Source organism: Mercurialis annua, linkage group LG3 (assembly GCF_937616625.2).
Source record: "Mercurialis annua linkage group LG3, ddMerAnnu1.2, whole genome shotgun sequence".
In the NCBI taxonomy this organism is placed as follows: domain Eukaryota; kingdom Viridiplantae; phylum Streptophyta; class Magnoliopsida; order Malpighiales; family Euphorbiaceae; genus Mercurialis; species Mercurialis annua.
The window spans coordinates 66,499,343-66,509,195 of NC_065572.1; the positions used below are offsets into that span (position 1 = coordinate 66,499,343).

General features: G+C 32.3%; 1 protein-coding gene across 3 annotated transcripts; it reads left to right on the forward strand.

Annotated features, from left to right (window-relative positions):
• The first annotated feature begins 1,073 nt into the window (after nucleotides 1-1,073).
• LOC126672026 (F-box/kelch-repeat protein At1g74510-like) lies at nucleotides 1,074-5,468 on the forward strand. 3 transcript variants are annotated; one of them, XR_007639218.2, is made up of 4 exons: nucleotides 1,074-1,249; nucleotides 2,041-3,701; nucleotides 4,291-4,480; nucleotides 4,974-5,468. XR_007639218.2 is itself a non-coding variant. In XM_050365912.2 (2 exons), the coding sequence occupies exon 2, from the start codon at nucleotides 2,045-2,047 to the stop codon at nucleotides 3,623-3,625; it is 1,581 nt and encodes a 526-aa protein (XP_050221869.1). In that variant the 5' UTR covers nucleotides 1,074-1,249; nucleotides 2,041-2,044; the 3' UTR covers nucleotides 3,626-3,933. The 3 variants fall into 3 exon arrangements, 1 of the variants encoding a protein (XP_050221869.1); XR_007639219.2 differs by having other exon boundaries at nucleotides 4,299-4,480; XM_050365912.2 differs by lacking the exons at nucleotides 4,291-4,480; nucleotides 4,974-5,468 and having other exon boundaries at nucleotides 2,041-3,933.
• The last annotated feature ends 4,385 nt before the right edge of the window (nucleotides 5,469-9,853 follow it).

A 9,853-nucleotide genomic window follows, 5' to 3' on the forward strand; every position in this document is an offset into this window, starting at 1 on the left:
ACGTGCTAAATTTTATTACGCACGGATACAACATTTAATTCATACAAAGTTTAAAAGTATAATTAAATTTAAATAATTTTTTTATATATTCTCTATTTTTTATACATTCATAAATACTATTAGAAAATGTTGACATGATTTCATACAAAAAATTAATACTGCATAAAATTGGAAATATAAAGACATTCTTTGTGCTTAAACAAAAAAAATAAATCACTTTATATCATCCTTTTGAATTTATTTAGTATTATACTAACAAAAAACATTATTGCATATGGATGTTATATTTTTGATACACTATTCATTAATTAATATGTGACTATTAATAATTTATATTTTAAATAAAATACAATTATTTTAGTCTTTATACTTTTTCCAATTTAATTTTTTTATTAACAACCAATAATAAAAATAAGCCTAACTCTAATCTTTTAATGAATTTTATTATTAACACTTTATTTGTCAACTTCTCCATATATTCATATATGTCAATTCAAAATAATCTAATATCATATTTTGTAAAAATAATCCTGGCTTTATTTAACATAATATTCATAAAATTACATATTTTTATTCTAAAAAACGAAATACAATAATGGTACAATATAATGATTAGAAGTGACAATTCTAATGGATACTAAAAGACTTTTGTATCCAATAATTTCAAACTATTCGCTTCTCTTCATAATGATAATTAAAATATCTGTAATGTGTACAATAAAAAATTTCTTAATTTTCACAAAATTTTAAAAAGCAAAATTTAAAGACAAAAAAACACACACGAAAACATTAGTGACTAGACCAGATTGCTTTAGGAAAGAAAGAATAATAAAAAAACACGTGCAGCAAGAAAACGGCCGTTAGCGGTTTCAGTTTCATTTTTTCTCTCTTCTCGCCGGCGCCGCAATCCCAGACGCCGACTACACTCTAACCCCGTCTCTTTTGTTGTGGACCCCACTCTTTCCTTTTTCACACTGTTAACAAATAATTTAATTCTTTTTTTTATTTCCCTAAATTATTTTTATTAATATAAAGGTCCCACGATATAAAACCCCCACACACAGCACCATTACCATTAACAATATTGTAACCCATTTCATTTCTCTCTCTACCCAATATAACCAGAAAAACTACTCAGTGTCTGCGTCGAGCCGAGTCGACTCAGTCTATAAAACCAACTGGGTTTTGATTCCGCTACTGAATTCTACTCTACTGTTACTGAAAGTCCCTGTCTTTCTTTGCTCTGTTTGTAAGTCAGCCTCGTTTTTCATTTCTTGAACTCATTCTTTAGTTTGATACAAGAAAAAATGTTTTTTTTTTCAAGTGTTGGGACTTGTCATTGTTTTTTTATGTTGAATTTAGTTTTGAGTTTCTGGGTTTTTGATTTCTTGTGAAATAGATGAGAATTGTTGAAAGTAAGATCTTTCTTTTAGCTATAGCTTCTGGTTTTTGTTTTTGTTTTGGTTAATTTTTGATGAATTGAATTATGGTTTAACTTTTTTTTTTTGTGAGTTTGATTAAAGGTGGAGTGTGTGTTGTGACTGTTTTTTGTTGGTTTTATTCTTTTTTGTGGGCTTATAGGGATCTGATTCTGGTTCTTATGCATAGCTGTTTTCACTGTCATAGTCATTTGTGGAAGTTGCAGCTTTGTTTAATTGATTCCAATGTTTTCTTTATGATTAAGAAATTATTCTTGTTATTCTATAGTTCAATGCTGATAAAATAAGGCTAATTTTGATCTCATATGTTATGTAAATTGTTTCATTGAGTGTTCTTTCTGTGTGTGCATGTGGATTTTGCATAATTTAGGTGATTTAAGGATCTGGGTATTCTTTATCAGTGATTAAACGTTGATGATGTTTAAGTCATTTCCTTTAGAGTTCATACTTCATATGATTTTTTAGCTTGATGTTTAAACTTTTAAAACATATGAAACAATTGAAGGATATGAATGAACTCCTTTGCTGATTGATTGATGCTGCATTTCATATTCTAAGGATTAAAGAAACAGTTTTTGTTTCATTATTTCTATAATTCCAGTATCATGTTAGAGGGATCTTGTATCGCCTCAAAGGAATCACCAGCATCATGTGAGCAAGAGAGCCAGCGGACTTTCAGCACTTCCTATGTTGTTGAGTTGTCTGGCAAGCGCCGGATTGAAGATGAAGATGTCGAATCAAGAAAAGCTGCTAGGCTACTCGACGCAAACGACAGTCAACAAGAGATGGAGGGTCTTCTAGAGGTTCTCCCTTCATTGCAAATTGATCAATCAGATAAGGAGAACCAAGCAGAGGCTCTGACTGATATTTCTGTTATGCAATCTGATCATCCAGGTCAGAGTGGCCTTTCAGCATTGCAAACTGATCAAACAGAACGTCTGCTTGTTCGTTTGGTTTTGCAATCTGATCACCCGGTGCAGCAGCAAGTGGCAGGTTTCAGTGACCTTTCTGTTGTGCAAACTGATCAGCCCTATACGCAGCAGCAAGAAAATGGTCCACAGGAGTTCTCTATTATGCAAGCTAATCAGGCAGATTGTCAGGATCAAGAGGACGAAAAGGCAGATTCAAGTTCACTTATTAATCCACTAGGTCGAGAACTGTCAATAAGCTGTCTCCTCCATTGTTCTAGGTCTGACTATGGAAACATTGCTTCACTAAACAAAAGTTTCCTGTCCTTGATTCGGAGTGGTCTGCTGTATAAGCTGAGGAGGAGTATGGGTTTTGTCGAAGATTGGGTTTACTTCTCTTGCAACCTTCTAGAATGGGAGGCCTTCGATCCTATTCGCTGCCGATGGATGCATTTGCCAAGAATGAATGCAAATGAATGCTTTATGTGTTCGGACAAGGAATCACTGGCTGTAGGGACACAACTTCTTGTTTTTGGAAAGGAGATAGAGTCTCATGTTATTTACAAATATAGCATTTTATCAAACATGTGGACATCTGGCATGAAGATGAATGCACCTCGATGCTTGTTTGGGTCTGCCAGTTTGGGCGAAATTGCAATTCTAGCTGGCGGTTGTGACCCAGCTGGGAAAATTTTGAGCTCAGCAGAACTTTATAATTCGGAAACTGGCACATGGAGTACCATACCAAGCATGCATAAAGCTAGGAAAATGTGTTCTGGGGTATTTATGGATGGAAAATTTTATGTTATCGGCGGTCGCGGGATAGGTAATACAAATATGCTTACCTGTGCGGAGGTGTATGATTTAGCAACAAAAACGTGGCGCGTGATACCTGATATGCTCCCTGCACGAAATGGAGGGACCAGAGGAAATGAAACACCTGCTGCAGCTGAGGCACCTCCTTTAGTCGCTGTTGTAAATAATGAGCTTTATGCTGCTGACTATGCACAAAAGGAGGTGAGAAAATATGACAAAGAGAAAAATGCGTGGAACACACTGGGTGGTTTGCCGGAGGATGCAGTTTCGATGAACGGTTGGGGGCTGGCTTTTAGAGCATGTGGTGACCGGCTAATTGTTATAGGCGGTCCTAGGGCTTTAGGTGGGGGCATGATTGAGCTTAATTCTTGGGTTCCAAGCGAAGGGCCCCCAAAATGGAATCTGCTTGCAAAGAAACAATCGGGCAGCTTCGTCTACAATTGTGCTGTGATGGGATGCTGAGGTGTGCAATTTAGCCACACCAAGTGTAAAGCGTGACCTTCAGTAGGTTTCCGAGGAGATGGGATGTGGACATTTGGTAATAACTGTTTTCCTTTTTAGGATTATTTCAGGTTTTAATTTAGAACTATAGACACAGTTTTACAAGGAGGTCTGGAGATAACTTCGCCTTTTACAATTTATTTGGTTCATTTCATGTACTTTCTCTTACCTTATACAGTTAGAGAGCTTCTGCTCAGTCACCATGAAAGCTCTTATGAAGTTGCATATTGTAGAAGTTGCACAGATCAATAAAATTACAGTTACAGTTTTATGCTCTCTTGAAATTTTGTGAAATGCTTATCATATATTATGTAAGTATGGTAAGTCATCACCCTACGTTGGTTTTCGATAGAAATGCTAATTCTAAGTATCCATATGAATGAACATTGTAATACACAAAGTTGCTAACTAATTTACAACATCATGAATGTTGTCAATTACGTGTTGTTGTGGCTACTTAATGTTGCATGAGCTATGGCATGCTTTTAATGGTTGAACTGATACTATTCCGGTGATTTAAACAAATTACTGAGAGCAGGCTTCTTAGTTTTAGTTTGTTTTTTCTAATGCTTTTGGATCTGATGGAATGGATCGGCTTTCAATAGTCATAAATTGTCTATTTTTAGTTTTTCAGGTAATGGTGCTAAGGTTCCATCTACCTGCCTGTTCACCTCAAGAACTTTGATTGCAGGGAGGTCCCTCGACCATGTCTGAGCCAGCTTGTTTACATCCATATACTCTGGACGAAAAGCTTCAAGGTGCTCACGATTTTCCTGAAACGGGGAAAGCCTCAAAATCTTTGGTTGCCGCTGAAGAGTAAGCCCGGGACTTTCAATTTTACGTGTATCATTTAATGATCTGTTCTTATGCTTCAACTTGGCCTTGCCCGCAAAAACCTGAGCTTTAAAATGAATTATTTCCCTTTTGCATCTATATAAATATGATGTGTTGCATAACCCGGGCCTTCTGTATTCATTGGAGTGTTTGTTAACTCTTTATGTGTTTGGGGTTTGACGTTACGAGCTATTTATTGCATGTGCAGGCATAAATAGATATATTCCATATTTTCCGTGGTTTCCTATAGACAGCTAGCTAGATAGAAGAAACTCAACTAGTCCAATGTTTTTCGCTATTTTGCATTTACGTCATAACTTATTCAAATTACTACTATGTTAGTTTCTGGCTCTTTTGTTGTCTGCCATTGAGTTTATACCGTATTGGAAGGCATAACTTCCTGCTATAATTGAGAAATAGTGCCCTCATTCAAATCCAAGCCTATTTGCTTAATAATATTCTCCCTTATAAACAGGTGTATCCATGTTATAGTGGACCATATTCAGCCAAAGAATTAAGCTATCGGGGCAGCTCTGCATTCATGATGTACTATATATGTCGAGTCAAAATGGGCTCCGATTCTAACAGCAGTGAGAAATGACTATCGAGGAGCAACCAGAAGAAGCTGAGGGTTCGATATTGACAATATTCAGATTGTGAACTTTAATTTGACCTCTGGACAGTGAAACGTGAACAGTTTTCGGTTATGATTTTGTTCTATAACATAAAAGGAGGTCAAAATGTCTGAAAATAGCAAGTCTTGTTGTTTTATTGACTGTCATGAACATTTATGAATGTTTGATTTGTGTACTTGATTTATGACATCAGCCGATTGGCTTATGGTTATGGTAGGCCAGAAAAGGTTCTCAGTTTGCTTGTTCCTGTTATTTCAATTACTGTTTCTTGTTGTGTTTTGTACTTGGTTATGTAAAAGAACACTTTTATTTAGTGAATTTTCTGCATTTTCTTAGTGTTCTGCTTTCACAAATTTCTTATATATGTATATAATTTCTTGCAATGTACTCTACTATCACTACCTTTTTTTTAGAGAAATGGTCAACCCGACCCTCAAACTTGTCTTGGCGTCATATAAGTCGCTTCAGATTTGTTTAGTCAATTAGACTCTCAAACTTATGATTTAGGATAAAATAGATCATTTTAAACTTTTTTTAGTCAATTACATCCCAAATTCTCTTAATTCAGGTCAAGTAATTCTAACATGTATACTTCAAACACATGACTATTTGACTCCGAGACACAAGTTTGGGATCTAATTGACTAAAGCGATTTATTTGACTTCGAAATACAAATTTAAGGATCTAATTAGCTAAAAAATGTCAGACTTATTTGATTACAAGACACAAGTTCAAAAACCGAATTGACCATTTTTTTTAACAGTTTCAAATTTTGACCAACATTATAAAACAATATTTACTGTCTCATTTTAGAAGGTATATATATATATATATATATATATATATATATATATATATATATATATATATATATATATATATTCAACATGTTTCAGTTTATTTTACATGAAAATCAATAGAGATATGATTGTTTTAAAAACTTAGCATGTGGTAGTATTATAGGAGACTTGTCTCGTTCTCTATCCAAAAATGTACATCTATATTTAGAAGAAAAAATAATAATAATAATAATAATATGGTTAGGAGATGAAATAGTTTTATAGAGTACTATGATGCCACCAAGCATGAAACACTCTTTAATTTGTACTTCTTACCCTCTGCTGCTTTCACTTTTCTTTTCTTTTTGTTGGCCCCATCTTATGAGTAACAATTTACTTCCCAAGATAACAATTTTACTACACGTTTCAAAATATGAGTTATTGTTAAATCTATTTTACAAAAATAAAGTTAGGAAATTTTTTATTTATTATTGGTCAACTGATACAATTTAAAAGGTGGTAATTTTCTAAAGGCCTAATATTTTAAAAACCCCCGACATTTTAGCCCCTTCTCAATCATACCCTGACGTTGAAAATTTGTCAATTTTACCCTATTTTGCATTTTTGTGTTTCAATTGTACCCTGAAAAATTAAATTAACGTTTTTTGCGTTTGGAAATTTGTTTAAAACATTCTTCATGTCTCGCATATATTAATTGTATATTTTTAAAATTTATTTAAATTTAGTTAAATTAATTAAGAATTTAAATTAGTGTTAATTTGATTATGGTTTTTAGTTAGTTTTTAAAAATAAAGGACTTATTTGTACTTTTTTGAATAAAAAAGAATTTAATTTCATGTTTAGACTTAATTAATTGAATGATTTCATCATTTAAGTAAAAAAATTAACAAAAATTAAAATATTAGGGTACAATTGAAAACGAAAAATTCAAAAGTGGGTACAATTGACAAATTTTCAACGTCGGGGTGGAATTGAAGAAAAGTGTAAAGGTGAGGGTTTTTTGAGTGATTAGGCCTTTTCTAAAATACATGTTTTGTTAACTTATTTACACTTTTACTTGTCAAGTATTGATTTTTTTTTCTAACTTTTTTATTTACAAAAAATATCTTTTTTTTAATTTCACAAATATCTTTTTCGGTTTCCAATTTTGGTTTTTGATTCTTTTAGTTCGATCGACCGAACCGACCGATTGCACAACCATATTTTTCAGTTTTTAATAATTTATTTTTTTTATAGATTTTTTTTCTTAGAATTTTTTTATAGTGTAACAATAGTGTATATATAGTGTAAGATTAGTATATATATAGTGTATATATAGTGTATTTATGGTGTATTTATGACATTTTATAGTATTTTTGTGGTCTATACCATGAAACATTGCAAATACACCATAAACACTGTAACTGCACCATAGATATATTAAAAAACGGCAGAAATATAATATAAATATACTAAAAATACACTAAAACGTAAAGATATTATAAAATTACTACAAATGCACCATAAAATCAAATTGTTGTTTACAAAATCAGTAGCATTAAACAAATCTATGAATAAGAGACAGACAAAATAAATAATTATATGAATAATAGAACAATTTTATAAACAAAAAATTATAGATCTACAATAATTTATTTACAAAATATTTAAATTATTACAAAAAATCTAATAAATTACACAAATCTAAAAATGGGTCGAGAAATCCATAGCGCGAATGGAAGATACGAACGGTTTAACGACCGGAAACAACGAAAAATTCGAACCCACAACCTCACTTAAACTAGAAGAGCGTCTTACCAACTCATCTACGCCTTAGGGTTTCTTGATCTCCTCGTTAGTTCAAGAAAAAACAATATACAGATAAAAATTTCTAAGCATTTTGAATGGAATTTATCCAATTGTATGCTCATCAGTCATCCCAATGGAATTTTTATTTCTGGACTAGTTATTGAGCACTTGAGGCAAACTAAAAAATAGAGAGAATAAAAAGTAAAATCGACGAGCCCCTAAGGAATATTAATATAGAAATACTCCTGCATCCCAATCGTATACTCATCATCATTACACATCTCCCACTCTGCAATCTTAATATGATGAATCGGTGGATAATCATAGTTAGGTACCTGTGTAACACAAACATCATCACTGCGACAAGTAGTCCACCCGTCTGTCAGAACTCCCGAGTCAGCCCTCGACAACACCACCTCATGCTTCACTTCTCTCGGACCCCGAACAGGAATATATATCTTAACTGTGTTGTTGAACAAGAACAGATCGTAACCATTCAATTCATTGTATCCGTACGGTACTGTATAAGGTATATGCTTCTCGACCCTTATTGACAAGCTTTTGTAGCCTGACTCGTTCATGGCTTTCGTGATCTTGTCCATGTTTATTTTGACAACGTTATCGTAATGTTTTTCGCGGATCGGCCTGAATTGAACGCGATTGTTTTCGTCAAGAACATCGGCTCGCGGCTGTAATGGTATATACTCAAGTTGTGAAGATGGCAATTAAAGCTTGAAGGAATATCAGAAATACTAATGCTAAATGATGAGGAAGAAGAGAATTGGATTTAGGTTTCATGGTTGATGATCATTATGATTTGGTTAATTTTGATGATGCAGATTTATAGAGATGAAACAGATTTTCTTGTTTCAGTCGGAAGTTGAGCTTGTATTGTATAGAAAACCAATTCCTAAACTAGGGTTAAATACATGGTGGATCACTTTTAATTTTTAAATTATTTCAAAAAAAAATCTTTAATTTCAATTTACTTTTTTTTAATTACTAAATTTTAAATTTTATTTGAAAAAAAATCGGTTTAATTTTGTTGATGTGACCTATCCGAGTTTGAATATTCAGAGAATACTAGTTGTATGCCAATTTAGCGACAAATCCGTTGTAGAAATCTGCCGGTAATTGTTGTTGACCTCAACTTCATGTCTTGCTTGCCGCAGACTCCGTCGCTAATCCGTCGGTAGAAATTACAGATTTAGCGAAAGATATGAAATCCCTCGCTAAATTCCATCGCTAATTGACTATTTTTTAGTAAAGTAAGAAATATTTTTGGTTCATAATATTTGTTACTTTAAAATATTAGCATTTATTGCTTTCTTTCAAAGTTTACCCTTATTAATTTATTGAAACGATATAATAACACAAATAAAAAAAAAGTAATCCTTAATGTCAATAAGGGGATAATTTTGTAAAAGTGTTTATAACTTAACATATAATAGTTTTTTTTTTTGAAATATTTTTACGATAAAGTCAAATGCAACAAATATTTTGGATCGGAGAAAATATTAACTAAACAATGAAAGATTACTATCAAATATCAGATTTTTTTCAGAATCAAATATTAGATTTATTTAAATTTAGGCCAAATGTTGTAAAAAGGCCAAACCTTTTATAAAAGTTTCATAAAAGTCCCGACCTTTCAATTTTGTCGATTTTGGCCAAAAATTGATTATTTGGTTTCACAAAAGTCATGACCTTTCAATTTTGTCGATTTTGGCCAAAAATGGATTATTTGGTTTCACAAAAATCCTGAACTTTCAATATTTGGCATGCCACATAGGCGTCACATAGGCTCCACATAGGCAAATTGAAATCAAATTGAGAGTTGGCCACAATTGAAACTAAATAATTTGTTTTTGGCCAAAATCGACAAAATTGAAAGGTCAGGACTTTTGTGAAACTTTTATAAAAGGTTTGGACTTTTTAAGACATTTGGCCAAATTTAAATTTATATCAAATGTTACTAAAAGAAATTAAAAGCTATGTATAATTAGTTTAAATAAAATATATGCAAGTATTAATTATAAAATAATATTTTTTAGTATATCTATATCATAGTGTAGTAAAGTATAAGTAATCCAAGAGTTTGTTATTTTTGGTTGTTGCCATATGTTCTAAGT

Excerpts from the sequence above, each read along its gene's own strand:
- LOC126672026 (XM_050365912.2), top strand. The coding sequence starts at position 2,045 with ATGTTAGAGGGATCTTGTATCGCCTCAAAGGAATCACCAGCATCATGT.